The following is a 17186-nucleotide window of genomic DNA, read 5'->3' on the forward strand; positions in this document are numbered from 1 at the left end:
TCTCTTTTTTTTTTTTTTTTCTGGGCCAGCTTTAGCTCTGAGGCCTCGCTGCTGAAAACATAGATACAATGTTGAGGTCTGAGCCCGGCTGAATGGAAGCCCTTTTCTGGGGTTTTGTTTAGCTTCTTATTTGCAACATAGTATATAGTTGCTTAGAGTTGCAACTGAGAGGCTGGCAAGTTAGGCGGAGAACGTTGGAATCTGCAGCAAGCAAGCCTCGTGCTCGCTTCAGTGCCTGGCTGCCGGCCGCCATCTTGGCTGACAGTTAATTTGCATATACTCACTGATTAGCCAATGAAAAGGGTAGCGGTCGTACGCCAATTACCATGTTTCTCTTTTATTAGTGTAGATTGTCAAGTATTACATAATACTTTTATGTAATAAAAGTATTCTTCTTTTAATAGAAAATCACTAGCTCTTGGACTGCAAAGGGACCTTGACAGATCATCTACCCCAAAGATTTCCAAATGTGGCCATTTATCAGAATCTTTAGGAACACTTAAAAAAATAGAGCTTTCAAAGGTCCACTACCACATACTGATTTAGTGAGCTTGTACTGCTAAAATGTTTCTGGAGCCTGTGCACCAGGATTGAAAACCACTGCAAGATCCAGAGAAATCAGTTATCTCCCTAGGATCACAAAGCCAATTAGTGGCAGTGTGACGACAAGAACCCAGGTCAGTGCTCAATGGAAGCAAACCTATACCACACACCTAGCATTACCATCATCTTAACAGTAACTCTAGTACATTTAATGAGTGCTTGCTGCCTGTGAGACAGTGTGCAACGAGCTTTATGTGCATCGTTTTCAGTTTATTGCCACAAGGATTCTAGCTCAGAGAGCTTTAATGACTTGCCCAAGGTCACTTGGCAAGTATATGATGGAGCCATGAGTAAAACCCAGCCTAGCCTTACTTTGTACAAAGGACATATTATTAATCTATTATCTATTGCTAATTACTAAGTATTGTTATTATTAACCTATTATACTGCCTCTCAATTTCTGATGAACTATAACTGGGTTCAGTAAACTATGACCCAGCAGCTGGCTATCTATTTTTGTAAATAAAATTTTATTGAAAGAGCCAGCCCATTTGTTGATGTATTGTCTACGGCTGCTCTTCTGCTACAAAGGCAGAGTTGAGTAGTTGCAACAGAGACCATATGGCCCACAAAGCTGAACATATTGGTTTATCTGGCCATTTACACAGAAACTTTGCAGACCTCTGATCTATAAGATGAGAAGATGAAGAGGAAACATGCAATTTTTCCCCTTAAAATTCTATTTGAATAATAAAACTGTGGAAGAATTAAGATGCCTCAAAGGAGTGGTCTATAGATTCCATGACCCTGTCTTCACTTCTACATGTCTCTACATATTAAAATAATAGCATTAGTATCTTAAGATTTAATTTTTCCCAAGAAAAATGTTTAAGTGTTGAAAACAGTGAGAATGTCAAAGACAAAAGGACACCTTTAAGTATGTGAATACAGGAAGGACCATGCTGGCTTTTTAGTTATATCTACCACACTTACTGTAATCTCCTTTGTGCCATAATTTAATACAAAGAACATGTTAATAATAGATATTTATGTGATATATACATATTGATAAGTGGGTATATACCAAGAAATAGGATGGGCCACAAATATATCAAGTCATCTAGTTTTAATATATAACTATAAAAAAAATCTGAGGGAAGAATCTGGAAATCATTTGAAACTAACATATTATGTGTCAATCTCCATACTTCAAAGCAGGGTCAAGTCAAATTTCTGGAAAACCTTCCTCAACATCAGCCCATTTAGGATAATACTTCCTTCTCCATACTCTTCTCAAATCAATGTTTAAACCATGAGTTGGCAAACTTTTTCTATAAAGGGCCAGTTAGTAAATATTTTCAGCTTTGTGGGCCATTGCTTTCTTTTGCCAACGACTCAAAACTGCTATTACTTTAATGCAAAAGCAGCCATAGACAATCCTATATAATAAAAGGCTAATGTGCAAATAGACCAAACGGCAGAACGACTGGTTGCTATGACATGCACTGACCACCAGGGGGCAGACACTCAACGCAGGATCTGCCCCCTGGTGATCAGTGTACTCCCACAGGGGGAGTGCCGCTCAGCCAGAAGCCGGGCTCACAGCTGGTGAGTGCAGCAGCGGTGGCAGAACTAAGGATGTCCGACTGATGGCCACCAGTTGGACATCCCCTGAGGGCTCCCAGACTGTGAGAGGGCGCAGGCCAGGCTGAGGGAGCCCCACCCCCAAGTGCATGAATTTCGTGCACCGGGCCTCTAGTATGTAAATAAATAAGGTTTGAAAGTGTTCTAATAAAACATTTTTTGTAAAAACAGGCAGCTCTGGCAGGTGTGTCTTGGTTGATTGGAGCGACGTCCTGTATAACAAAGGGTGGTGGGTTCGATTCCCAGTCAGGGCACATGCCCAGGCTGTGGGTTCAATCCCCAGATTGGGGCGTGTGTGAAAGGCAACAGATTGATGTTTTTCTATCTCTCTCAAATAAATTTAAAAAACCAAAAGCATATCCTTGAGTGGGGATTGGAAAAAAACAAAACACATTCTGTAAAAGAATAAAAAATAAAAATAGGCAGTGGGCTGGATTTGGTCCATGGGCTATAATTTGCCAACTCTTGGCTTTAAATCATACAATAGAGTCTTACCATATATTTAGCCTTAAATTACTATGTTCAGATAGTTATTGATGAACTGTATCTAAATGTCTATACTGCACAATTTAATTTGTTTTAGCTATTTTGTCCTCTAATTGTCTTATAGACTACAGACTCCCCTTACAAGCACTGTGTGGAGAAATGTAATTCTTTTTTTATATGTAGACCCTAACATAGTGTGGTATAATAGAACACATAATTTTTGAGTCAGCTTCGTCTGATTTCCTTCTAGGGGTGCTGTAAGGATTAAATGAGATAACATACATAAAGTCCCAACACAGCAGTTAGAACATAGCTGACACTTAGTAAATGCACAACACCCTTCAATTTCCCAATACTTTCACCCATAGCAAATTAGTGAAATTTAACACCTAAATGTTAATAAATACCTTGTTCTGCCTCTAGATGAAACCTTGATATCTTTTTGGGAGGATTCATCATCTGATTTCATGTCATCTGATGAGGGAGGTTCATGAAGGTTTTCATCTTTCTCTTTGTTTTCAGTCTTGATTTCTGCTGGAACAACAGTTCCAGACTGACTTTGCAAGCCACCTAACAAAAAGTCAAAGAAACAAACGTCCAGACTCATGAATTAGAACTAAGACAGTAAAACACTATCTAGATGGTAAATACTCTTAGTTGTTAGAGGGCTATGAGGGAAATCTGAAGATGTAGGGAAGTATACTATTTAGAGCTGGAAAGAGCATGTCCACAAATCTTAAGAGAAAATGATTTTTTAAAGCATCTATATTTAGAAGAACAAGCCTGGCTTTGATGATCCGTATAATTATCACTTTTAGGCACTGTTTAACAAATGAACAAGGTTATGATAAATTTGATGGAGTTTTAGACACTGACTTCTAAGATTCTGCCAAGGAAAAGGAAATAAGTTTAAAACTTTCCTGGATAAACACAATAAAATAGGTGTCATGGTTAAATATAACTGGGAGAACTTTACTTTGGTATTCTTAATATTAGCTATATATTTGTACTTATTTGTAAGCTCTATTATAACATTTACCAGTTTGCTTTTTAACAGAACTATTGCTACAACTGAACTGTTTCTGAACAACAGCTCCTATCATTCAGAGCTCTCTACATACTCAGACATATCTTTCCCACTGCCTCTAGGGACCATGAAGACTCAGTCATGAGGGGAAGTGATTAAGGAAGACAGACAGGACAGAATCAAGAGCAGGTAAGAAAAAGACAGGTAAAAACTGAACAATACTTTGCATGTGGTTCTATCCATAAATTCTATAATTTACCAAATGGGCCAAATGGAACCTTCAGTAGCACTTCTGTTTGGAATTCTCCCACCTAAGATGACTTTTGAGTCACAGATATGAATCTGCCTGTGAGAAAGGTGACTGCTCCAAATGCAATCTCTGTCTGTATTATTACGAAAAACCAACAATACAGTTACCTCTATAATTTTCTTGTGTTTTATGGTTCAAGTCTGTGCTTGAAGCAGTGACTGTGCTAGACAGGACTGAATGATTGCCATTGAGACTGACAGAGTCTTCTCGATGAGTTCCAACCTAAAGTTAAAAAAAGAAGTTAAGACAGTTCAGGGACAATAATTGTTTAAATTCTTTTAGTGGGTTTATTAGGGAAAACAATAGGACTCATTTGAATTTAGCCACTTTACTTGAATGCCACTTTTCTGGATTTTGGATTTCAAATGACATGATAGTTTAAATTTATTTTTAAAAGTTTCATTAGAAAATTGCAACCTCAATTTAACATCCCACAGGATTATAGCAAACTAGAGGCCCGTTGCCCGAAGATTCGCGCAATAGGCCTTCCTTCCCCTGGCTGCCAGCACCGGTTTTCCGCCGGCACCCGGGACCCAGGCCTTTGGTCCGGCCGCAGCGGAGAAGCCAAGCCCCTTCAGTTTTCAGTCCTCTTCAGTCTTTCATGGGGCTGGAGCCTTCAGTCTTCGCTCTGCTCCTGCATATGCAAACCAACCCATCTTTGGTGGGTTAATTTGCATACTCATCCTGATTGGCTGGTGGGCGTAGCGGAGTAATGACCAATTTGCATGTTTCTCTTTTATTAGTGTAGATGAGCTAATAGAAACAAAGTACTCAGGAAGCCATAAAGCACTACACATAATCAGACCTGTCAATAATCCTCTCTAAACTGATCTGAAAACCTTATCCAAATGCTATCTAAATACAGGGTGGAGCAAAGGTAGGCTTATAGTTGTGAGTATGCAAAACACAGCCTATTCTTGTTTATTAACTAGAGGCCTGGTGCACAAATTCGTGCACCAGTAGGGTTCCTTGGCTTGGCCTGTGGAATCGGGCCAAAACCGGCTCTCCGACATCCCCCGAGGGGTCCTGGATTTCGAGAGGGTGCAGGCCAGGCCAAGGGACCCTACTGGTGCACGATCAGGGCCAGGGAGGGACTCGGGAGGTTGACCAGCTGGGGAGGGACCGTGGGAGGGCTCCAGGGCATGTCTGGACCATCTCGCTCAGTCCTGATCAGTCGGACCCCAGCAGCAAGCTAACCTACCGGGCGGAGCGTCTGCCCCCTGGTGGTCAGTGCACGTCATAGTGACTGGTCAATAGGTCAACTGTCTGCCCCTTGGTGGTCAGTTGCACATCATAGTGAGCGGCTGAACAGCCTTAGCATATCATTAGCATATTATGCTTTGATTGGTTGAACGGCCAACTGGCCGACCAGACACTTAGCATGTTAGGCTTTTATTATATAGGATTATTGTGTTATTTTCCACACGAACAACTGTAAACCTACTTTGCTTCACCCTGTAAAGTGTGCATGAACTTGCATTTAAGAAAATATTGCTAGATTCCAAGTAATATTTATTTATACTCTGGCATGCCCTTTCCTCACACAGATAGTGCCTTGTTTTTCCTTTGTCTAAATGCCTGCCCTCAAACATTTTTAAAGAGCAAAAGACAATACAAAAATGTCATATATTTTTATTCCCTGTTTTAACCAAACTTATACAAGTCACAATTAACCTGAAATGGGAAGTTAAGGCATGCAAGCACTACCAAATGTTTGGCTATTGCAGTATTTTTAGAAAAACTGGTTATAAATGAAGCTTTATTAGAACAGTAGCAGACGTGTCAATTAGAAGATTAAACCTTTAATTAAAGAGGTTTATTGCCTGGAGTTATATATGAGAACCACTGTTTCCAATAAATCCTTCAATCCCAATAAATTGCCAAACTCTGAATTCCTTGAGTAATAATATATAGCTTTTTATCTTTAATCACTTCGTGTGGATTTATACCCTAAGAGGTATAAATATTCCTTTGGTTTCTTATGAGCTAAACAAAAGAAACCAAAGCAAAGTTTTAAGCAATGCAGACCACTTGGTAGTAGACCTAATTATATCAGGTCTTCCACCACTCTTTTAAAGAAATGTCTCTCCATCTACATCCTTATTCTTATCTTTAATGTAGTTTTAAAAAACCCATTTAATGTATTTCACACTACTTTTAAAATTACTTGAAGATTAGTCATTACTGAGGATTAGTTGGGTCACTACTCCCTTAGGTGATCAAGCATGACTCTATCCTTTTTCTAAACCACACAATCTCATCATTTATTAGAATAAAATCTTAAAGTTGGGAAGGGACAACAGAAACTACTTTTATCCCCCTTCCAAAATCTTCCCCAAGCCTTTAGATCCGCCCCGCCCCCCAAAAAAACACTGAGAAAAATCTGAAGAACTAAACCTAACAACCAGTGAAAAAGAGGGTTGTGAAAATTATATTCAAGAGAGAAAAATTATTCTCAAAATATTTCATGATATTCCGTCTCTAGGGTGTCCTAGTCATGTTTATTCTTAACACATAGGATGCTTTCTTGCTAGCTATGAACTAACTGCTCAATGATCTAAGGTGAAGGTCAGTTCAAAAACCCCATTTTATAAAAATAGCTATGGTATAAATATAATATATAACAGCATATTCTTTGGGACTTTAAAGCCTATTCTAAAGATAAAATATCACTAAAACAATTTTGACTGGCTGAAGAAATCATTGCAGGATAAAATAAAAGCTAAGATTTCTGTATTTGTTTTTATAATAATCTTAAAACAAAACTTTCTGTGATCTTTGGTAATATGTGCTAATTCTGCTCTTACCTGAGTATTTTGAGCTATCATGCCAAGTAATTTAAAATAACCTTTAAAAATTAAAAAATTTAAACATGTCAATTTACTACATGTGAAATTCATTTTATAACTCTGTAAGACAGTAATGACTGGACAGTAACAAACTAAATTTTCACTCATTTGAGTGATGATGCATCTGCTAAATTATTATTTCTTTTTATTTCATTATTATAATAATTCTTTGATTTTCTGAATCTCTACTAATAAAATGTTCTATCACCTCCTTTCTGATGAAAGGTTTGGCTGACAAAGGATGAGTATCTAAACAATAAATCTTATTGAGTTTGCCTTTCCTTGAAGGAAAACCAGAAAGGTTGCTTGATTTGTTTTGGGATATAAATGCCAGCAAATATTTTTGTCTCTATGGAGTACTATAAACTATTTTCTCACACCAACCTACATCATTGGCTTCCAAAAGAAAAAAAATCAAAGCTTTAAAAATTAGCCTCAGACTAGCAAAACACTTGAAGTCTGGAGTTTTCCATGTTAATGAAGTTAGCAGGAACTTTTTCTTTGTAACTTGATTCCCCTTACAAATGGCCCTCATATATTTTCTGGAGAATTTGACTTTTACAGTTCTTATAGTTCTCTTTAACCCTTGCTCACCTTGGCTCCCATATCCTCCCTTTAATCTGCAGTTACCCATTCATGTGGCTCTGTCTACACACATACAACAGGTGTATAAACAGTTCTTTGTCTGGCACAGAGCTGTGAGGCCAGCCAGATAGGACCCTGTTTAATTGTTCATCTCGTTAGCATACAGCTGACAGACCGCTTCTAGGGGGAGTAGCAGGGGAAGGCAAACCCTTACCTAGGCCTGCTATGCTCAAAATTTCTATTATTATGAAGAGCTCCATGTCAGAATAAAAAGCCCATCCCATTAAATAACATCCTCCTGAATCTGAATCTTCACAATCTGTGCCTGGCCTTACTTTGGTGGAAGCACCCTTCAAGAAACCTGTTTTCATTTCATTTGGCCAAAGGCTTTAGCACCCACGATGGAAAAATGTTAAATCTAATTAGTTGATGAATAAGGGTCTTGTGAATTAAGGGACAGACTGAAAAAGAACTCAGTATGAATGAATTCCCCTCTGATTCTGAATTCTATTATAATTTGTACTGTTCACTCAACACTAATGATTTAAATTAATCAGTACTAATCTACAGACTGATGAAAGGATCTTTATGTATTGTATACATTTTGTTTTACCTAAAGAGGGGATTTATGCTAGAAATAGCAGAATTCCATTTGTTATGGTTCCTTTTAATGATAATTCCGTAATATAGAACCTGTATGATCTTTTTAAAAAATATATTTTATTGATTTTTTACAGAGAGGAAGGGAGAGGGATAGAGAGTTAGAAACATCAATGAGAAAGAAACATCGATCAGCTGCCTCCTGCACACCTCCTATCAGGGATGTGCCCGAAACCAAGGTACATGCCCTTGACCGGAATCTAACCTGGGACCCTTCAGTCCGCAGGCCAGCGCTCTGTCCACTAGGGCAAACCTGTATGATTTTTAAACTTTAAGAAATGCTGCCATTTTGAACAATTTTAAATTTAAAAACTGGTATCAAAATCCTTAAAAACACTATAATGTGGTCTTAATAAAAATACATTTTTAAAAAATTGCCCATTTGAGAAAAAATAGGTTACAACAAGTAAAATACAGTTAAAAATAAACTCCTTGAATTCAGTTGAAACCTAGACAAACAATTGTTACAGTATACAAATTTATACCAATAAGACTAAATACTATTTAAATATAAAGTTAAAATGACACCAAATTTATTTTGATAAGTGACAAAAATGCTGATTTTAAACAAAATATTATCTTATTTGCCTCAGTCTTTAACAACTTAATCTTAAGTATTTTAGAATTTAGAAAAAACAGTCTCTCCAACTGCTTTAGGATTTGAAAAACAGACACGATTTATATTTTTAAATCATATAAAGTAGCTTTAAATTTCATGAGTTAATGTTATTTACTCTGTTCTCAGAAAACAAATACCACAGATCTCCAACCACAGCTTAAACAACAAACCCAAAGCAATTTTAAAAAAAGAAAAATACCAGAGATCTCCAACCACAGCTTAAACAACAAAAACCCCACGCATTAAGGAAAAAAAAAAAAAAAGGAAAGGAAGAAAAAAAGAAATGCTTGGATTAAATTTGCCCAAGACTTGTTACATAAAAATCAAAAGACCTCATGGATGGAATTTTATCCAACGTCATAAATAAGGAACTTTTAAAAATTTGCACCAAGCTTCCATTAATACAAAAAGCTCCTAATCTTAGTTTGGTTTGAAGTTGAAATCACTGAGGAATAATTGAGTACTTTGTGTGAAAGATAAAATGCTATCATGGATCTATCTCAATGGGCTTCAGTATTTTAGATATCACAGCCATAAACAGATGTGATGTACAATAACTTTATATTGTGGAAACCTCTTTGTAATGCCCAATGAAATTAATGATTCTACTCCTTTTTAGTTTTCTACTTAATACAAGCATTGTTTTCTGTCAGTAGTTTATTCCAAGAGTTTATTCTTACACTAAATAAATGGGAGCAAAACTAAAGTCCAATGCTGACATTTTAATAGTTCTAAAAACCCTGATTTTTGTGCCTTAAAATTTAAATGATATATCAATCACATCCCAATAAGAGTGCCTGAAGAAAAGTCTTAAGTTTTATACTTGCATTAAACAAATATGGAGAAGTAATAAAAAATACATAAAGGGAATAGGAAATTAAGTAAATGAAAATGTTAACCCCATTAAAAAAATAAGAGCAAATATTAGAACTATGCCAGGCTGGTTACTCGAAATATATCCATTTCCTAGTTTCTTTTTCCAATATAATAATCTTTCAGGAAATTCAATTTTGTGTGTATATTAGATAGCCAAAATATGTTAAAAAGCTGTCTGTAGTGAAACCTCACTTAATTCTCAACTTTGATATAATCAAGTATATTAGGTTAAAAGAAACAACAGTCAAAATGAAGTCTTTTGACATTAAGTCCTATTAATATATATTTTTGTCAGGTGGTAGTCTTCTTATCTCCCTGGTGTGAGATATAAAAATCTTTTTTTGGAACAACTAAAAAAAAACACCAGGCAATTATCTCTTCTGTAAGATGGATAATAGTTTGGTGAAGGCTAAGGGAGGGGGAGGTCGGGATGGGTGGAGATGGGCAAAGGGGGGTAAAAAGGGGGATGCCTGCAATAATGTCAACATTAAAAATATTTTTAATTAAAAAATACAGTAAGACTGATCTACAAATCAATACTATCAGCTGTGGATGACCTTACTGACACAACCTTGTTATAACTAAAGACAATGTAAAGAAAGGGTCTCAGCAACAAGGCTATTTCCTTGACCAAGGACACTATTCTGGTTGACCTGTCCATGTAGTTTTAACAACACAAGTAATCTTTTTTTTTGGACATTTTTTATTTTATTTTAGTCTGTGAGAGAGAAACATGGTTGGTAGCCTTCTGCACATGACCTGACCGGGCACTGAACCCAAAACCTAAGTATGTGCCCTGACCAGGAATCAAACCCGAAACCTTTAGTGTATGGGATGACACTCCAACCAATTGAGCCACCCAGCCAGGGCTACACCACAAGTAATCTTGATAGCATTGCAGGCTGGGAGTTGAGCTCCCTCTACCACATTTATCCTGCCATCAACTCTTATTCTTCCACTCCCAGTACAGGCTGGCTCACCTCAAATATTCTGCTTCAATACAACTCCCAAACTACTCATTAAAACAATATAAGCAGCCTGGTGAGTGTTGCTCAGTGGTTGAGTGTCGACCTATGAATCAGGAAGTCACCAGTTCGATTCCTGGTCAGGGCACATGCCCAGGTTGTGGCTTCAGTCCCTGGTAAAGGCATGTACAGGACGCAACCAATCGATGTTTCTTTCTCACATCGATGTTTCTCTCTCTCCCTCTCTAAAATCAATAAAGACAGGTTAAAAAATAAAATAAAACAATATAAGCAAAAAGTTTCAGGCTAAAAAAAAAAAAAAAAGCTTGCTAACCCTCATTTCCTGAACTGGGAAGATAATTTATGTTCTACACTGGGTATTGGGAAAGTATGGCCAGTAGGCCAAGTCTGGTCTGTTTTTTGTTTTGTTTTATTATTTTAGTAAATAAATGAACACTTTTTTGTAAATAAAGTTTTACTGAAACACAGCCACACCCATTTGTTTTCATAATATCTATGACTTCACTTTTATGTTACAAAGTCAGAGTTAAGTAGCTGTGACAGAGACCATATAGCTCACAAAACTGAAAATATTTACTATCTTATAGGGAAAGTATGTTGACCTTCTTCTAAATTCTAGGAAAAAAGCAATATCATATTTAAAACCTGCAATTAGGATGATTTACAATAAATGCCCATTAGAACAAAAATCCATTACCACAAAAATATTATCTGAATGTTCTGTGGAGTTACTGAAATAGTATTTATGCTTATTAGAATAATTCTATCTCTGCAGAAAATGAATAGAATGATGAAAATTAAATATTTTTGAGTAGCAACCTCACAAATTCTACGGGTGATATAGAATTGCTGATAAACTGATACTTTTGTGGTTACTTTGTAATTTTGGCCACATGACCTCCATTTTTAGTAGCCTAAAATAAATACTAATTTATGATCACACAGAGGAAAAGTATATAAACTACCAGAGAGTTAAATAAGACAAAAAAAAGTAATGCCAGAATGTAAAACTGTGTCATTTTTTAGTTACAATATATGGAATAAAAGCAGGAGATAACTCTTAGAGATGGCTGTCAATAGTTACAACAATATGTCTCCCCAAATCTCACACCCTCCGAGAATATGAAAAGAGTTGAATTCATATAGGTGGGTTCTGATGGAAATCCTCAGACATGGATAGAGACACTAGGATAAGAGTCTTCCTCCTTGGGTGGAGGGGGTCGAAGAGGGGGAGGTTGGGGGATACATCTGTAATAATGTCAATAATAATAATAAAATATAATTTAAAAAACAACAAAAGAGTTTTACTCAATAGTATGACTAAGACTTAGTTGGGAGAGTCACCGGCAGACTGATCTTTATTTTATTCTATCCTTTGGCCATTTTGCTGAAACTGAGAACTGAGGATTCACAGCTAAAAAGTTCATTTCAGGAGGACGGGTGAAATATTGACTCACCTGACAGTGTCAGATTTTATAAGTTAACACTTTATATTTTGAGGGTAAGCCTGGCAAAAACATCTACATCTCCACCTCTACTAGTGATTGTGTCTGAATGGGGAGAATATAGTTGATGTCTAGCAGATTTTCGCCAGCTCTGTGTCCTCTCAGAAAGTTATCAGCACTGAAGGGAAGACCTTGATGGACACATTAAGCAATACCTTGGCTTAGTTGTGGTATTAATGCTGCTGCTCAGACTAAGCCAGACTCTTCACATGTTACAGAAAACTCTTTTTTTCTTGATTCCTTTGAATTTTTTCCTTTTTAAAGAAGATCTCTGGCAGCCCTTTTGTTCATGCTCTGAAGTAGGCAGCATATTCCTAGAGGATATATGTGGCTACTTTCTTAATTAAAAGCTTCAGGGCAATATCTAATGAAACAATTTTCCCTTTATTAGTACACATCCTTTTAAAATGTACTAGGTTTCTAGATGGCTTTGAAGGAATGGATTTAAAAAAATCCCTTCCCAACTCATATCCAAAGTTGATAAATACTAAAACAAAAAACAAACAAACAAACAAAAAGTTGGTAAAAACTACCTTCTAGCCCTGGCCTTCGTGGCTCAGTGATTAGAGCATCGGCCTACTCACCGAAGGTTCAATTCCTGGTCAAGGGCACAAGCCTGGGTTGCAGGTTTGATCCCCCACCCCGTTGAGTTTCTTTCTCTCTCTCTCCCCTCCTCCCCTTTTACTCTAAAAGTCAATGGAAAAAAATCCTCAGGTGCAGATTAACAAACAAACAAAAACCCCAAAAACAAAACAAAAAACCCCACATAGGTTCTATTTTGTACAAATAAAGGAACCCGTTTTTTGAAATAAACTTTTATTGGAACACAGCCCCACCCATTTTAATTGGGAAGAGTCAGATATATTAAATATTATAGCAGATAATCTGGAATATAAACAGTAATCTATATACAGCGAAGAATTAAAAAATGATTAAGAGGTGAGAAAAGTAAAAACTGCAAATGTTGCAGTAGAGATAAAGTTGGGATTAGAATATATTGATTTTCTAGTCATCCTTCCAAATAAGGATAGATAATATTTCAACAAAATAAGTATTTCTGTGAGTCTCACAATTTATAAATGTTCACACATTAGCTTATCAATAGCAGCAAAAACTAACTTTAAAGGAGAGTGAATTTCAAGATATCATGACATTACTACCCCCCGCCCCCCTCCACAAACAACCTGGTTGTTAAGATATAAAGTTCTATCTAATGTCACCATGTTACTGAAAACAGTTCTCAGGAAACCAGGCTGCCTTGTTTGATGTTTACCTCAGCAGCTCCAAAATGAACATTGATGGCTGTCTGACATGTGAATGTGAAAATCCGCAAACAATCTTATTTTATAGAACACAAGCCTTCAGCATTTGGGGCACCTAATTATTTTGATGACAGGTGAGTTTTAGCCTTGATCATATGGCTTACAGCTAGAAATCTGTTTCATAGGAGAATATTTCACACCATGCAATGAATCTTAGAAAACATGTCATAAACATGCAAACACATGGTATCAGTTAAATAGCAGGTTCAAAAAATAATGTAAGACATTCAACATAGAATTTGTGATGTACATAGCTATAGAATTTTACTTTTTTTCCTCTAAAGAATTACCATATTTTAAAAAAGATGAACTGAATTATTTTATTCTCTTTGGGGATTAATCTAAAATTATTTCCTTTCAGTGTCACTTACATTACAGCCATTCTTAAAACTACCCCCACATTTTTTCTTCGTTTGGGAATAAAGCTTAAATATGGACCTGTACAAATAATTTCACATTCCTTTTGCTAGTAAAGGCTGGTTCCAAACAATAATAAACAGATTTTCTAGACCAGAACCCCTGAAATCCAGTCTTCCTTTACTGCTTTTGCTATTCAGACTTTCTACACACCATTTCAAGGCAAAAACTCTTCTAACAATTATATGCATCTGGAAAAAAAAATCCAAGTTTAAGCTAAAATGATATCTGTAGAAAGTTTCTGCTTTTTGCACATGATATAGCAGGATTTTAAGGGCCAATGCTCAGCCAATGACCCTGCCCAGGACAGTAAAGGAAATTCTTAAAAGCCACTCTATTTCCCTTCAAAAAGGCCTCTCTCCCCCAAAAACATTTAGGACAAGAGGCTTTGGGAGTTATTATTAAAAAAAAAAAAGAGAGAGCACTATTTTACCATTGAAGCAGATCGACTGCTTGTAACAAGGCTTGATCCACCATAGCTTGAATTGAGGCTTCCAATTGGTGCATTGTGGGATGGTCCCAATAAACTGTGTATATCACTGTGACCAGCAGGCAAATTGGTGGAAGGTCCCACAGCATGGTTCCGCAGCACATGGATAGCATCATCCAGTCTGTCTAAACGATCCTCCATTCGAGATTGCTGGAGTGATTGAAAAAAGACATGGAGGTTACTACTGGTAGCTATTAAATTCATTAAACTTCTATGTTTCCTACTTTGGGATATATGGAAGACAGCAAGTGAAACCTGTACTACAAATCAATAATCAAAGAAAGTAGACTATACTAAATTAACAAAGCTTCAGAAACAAATCACTGCTTTATAAAATCAATTTACCAATCTACCATGAAGTTACTTCTTTAATTTCTATAAAAGATGAATGCTACTGTAGTACTGTCTGGTAATTATAGCTGATAAAAAAGATAACGGGTACTGTAATACTGATCTTTGAAATGAGGGCAATTTGGGGACACACTCTCCAATCCATCAAGTTTCAGTTGTGATTTTAAGTGAATAAAGCATACCTATATGAAATAGTGAACACATCCAAATATTCTCTTTCACAAAACTGAGGAAATGATAGTCTGTCTGTGGATACATACATGCCCCATACACAAACATATTAGAATTTTTAAAAATCAAAAGCACATGCTAGTAGAGCTCTTTTAAAAAGAATCATTCTCAACAACATAAGTGAACAAAAGTCTATTCTTACACACTGTTACAAAAACGGAAATGGTCATTGTTTGGTTTTAAAAGACTTTGGAGTCTGTACAGGCTTGAAGATTTTAAATGGATAATAGGAATTATAACGAACTGAAACAGAAAAAAGGCACCATCTAAAAGAAATAGTACCTCACAGACATCCTTTAAGAAGGACATTGCATCTTGCAAATGCTCGTGAAGTTGCTGCTCAACTCGATTTTTCTGGCAAAGTCAAGACAGAACAGGAGGCAAAGCACAGGTTAAGATTAACTCCAAAAGAGATGAGGAAATAGCTGATGTGCATGTCAGCATAACATGTTAGTAAAGTTAACGCGAAGATCTGTGAGATCTACTTGTATTAAGGTATGAGAAGGCTGGAATTTAATAGCAAAGTTATAAGGTTAGCATCTAAATAGCTTATATATGCTTCAAAATATGTGAGAAGAAAACTTTCCTTTAATTTAAAATATTCTATTAGTCACAGAAAAATAACTTTTCTATTTGCATTCCATCAAGTCATTATTTTGTTTTTATAATATTTTGTAATTCTGTGGTAAGCAAAGAAAAGCAACAGTAGTTAACATTCAACCACAAATTCTTCACGCTAAATACCTAGACAGGCTCCTTTATTCTACTGCTTTATTTGTTTGTTAAATAACATTTTTACTTGTACAATTTACACAAGACATTATTTTTTAAGAAACAAAACATGGGAAATAATAATCTTCATGACAAAAATAATGGCTATTACATTTTAAATTTTTAATGGAAATGTACTAAACTATACATCATATAAGAAAGCATCAAATACAACTATTTTCCATTATTGGACTAATTTTCTTGCTTTTACTTGGTCTGTGTGTGTGTGTTTTTTAAGTTTCTTCTTATACATAAATGCAAAAGTATAGAAAAATTAAGCCCTATATTTTTCAAAGAAACAAAAATGCCATTACATTATTTTAACACCAGCTGTCCTTAGACCAGAAGCCTAATGTTTCAAAGAACAGATGGCAAAGGCACACCCAATGTATCTTATATTGTTCAATTAAATCAGGCCATTTGTTAGCAAAGAATTCGTGTGTAATGCTATCCTACTGTTTTTTTCATTGTTACTCAAGATTTACTAAAAAAAATAAAATAAAAAAGAACTGCATACTATCAGATAAAAGCGACCTGTATGTTTCTAAGAGGCTCTTACCAGGGAGTGGAGTGAGTTTTCATAGCTTGGAGATGAAGGAGCTTGCCCTCCAGGTCTAGGCCACTGACTAGTACCTGTTAAAACAAAATCCCAAAGTACTCACACCCTGGTTAGCTCCAGTATTCTTGATAATGTTCTCAAGGAGGTAAAGATAAATTTATATGAAAATTTTTGTTCAGCCTTCAGCATAGTATTTGGCTTCTTGTAAGCCCAACACATTAAAAAAACTTTTTTCATTATTAATACAACAGTGAAGGGAGTTGAGAAAACAAAGAGGAAAAAAATCTTATACTAGTACTTTAAAACATAACTTTATTTTATGTTTGCATATTCTTCAGATTGTCACTATGCAAACATATCTTCATAAAATGTACTTAAAGTATACATAATTTAAAATCCTGTCCCTCCCATGGTTTTACATAGTCTTTAAAATAATGCTATTAATGACTGACTACATTAATATTCATCTGATTCTCTAGATCATAATTTGCTTAACCACTTTCTCTCACTGCTGGACATTTTGGTTGCTTTCAATAGGCTATTATGAATAGTAAATGAATATTACTATATTACGAATAGTAAGTAGAGAAAATATCTTGAAGATAAGTAGCATTCTAAATTAAAAGGTACAAACATATTTATGATCCTTAATTCATAAGGCTAAATTGTTTTCTAAAGGGTCATATTAACTTGTGCCTTTAGTAATGCACAAATGCACCAATTTCAAATGACTGCAAATGCACTTAGGTGCCGGAAGCCAGTCCATCCTTGCTGCTTGACACAGTCGCTGCAGGAAAGAAACATCTGCACAGCATATGTTTCAAGGGACCTGGCGTATATAGCATACTGTTCTTAATATGTTTGCTCCCCTTAGTGCTATGTGTTTTAACCAAGGTCACCTCTCCGAGAAAGGTTGTTTCCCCAGGTAGGGATTTTCCCCTGAAGTTAGGGAGGG

At 36.0% G+C, this 17186-nt stretch overlaps 1 protein-coding gene across 13 annotated transcripts in view; it reads right to left on the bottom strand.

Annotated features, from left to right (window-relative positions):
- TCF12 (transcription factor 12) overlaps nt 1–17186 on the bottom strand; it is a 364778-nt gene that overhangs the window by 11122 nt on the left and 336470 nt on the right. For 9 of the 13 annotated variants that reach the window (XM_005867002.2, XM_005867004.2, XM_014540342.1 and 6 more), the window contains 5 exons: nt 16232–16305; nt 15184–15255; nt 14263–14469; nt 4118–4232; nt 3081–3243 (listed from right to left, as the gene is read on the bottom strand). In XM_005867002.2, coding sequence (XP_005867064.1) covers nt 3081–3243; nt 4118–4232; nt 14263–14469; nt 15184–15255; nt 16232–16305 — 631 coding nt within the window. The remainder of the gene's footprint in view (nt 1–3080; nt 3244–4117; nt 4233–14262; nt 14470–15183; nt 15256–16231; nt 16306–17186) is intronic. The other 4 variants (XM_014540340.1, XM_014540348.1, XM_014540349.1 and 1 more) reach the window with 1 other exon arrangement.

Source organism: Myotis brandtii, unplaced genomic scaffold, assembly GCF_000412655.1.
Source record: "Myotis brandtii unplaced genomic scaffold, ASM41265v1 scaffold242, whole genome shotgun sequence".
NCBI lineage: Eukaryota > Metazoa > Chordata > Mammalia > Chiroptera > Vespertilionidae > Myotis > Myotis brandtii.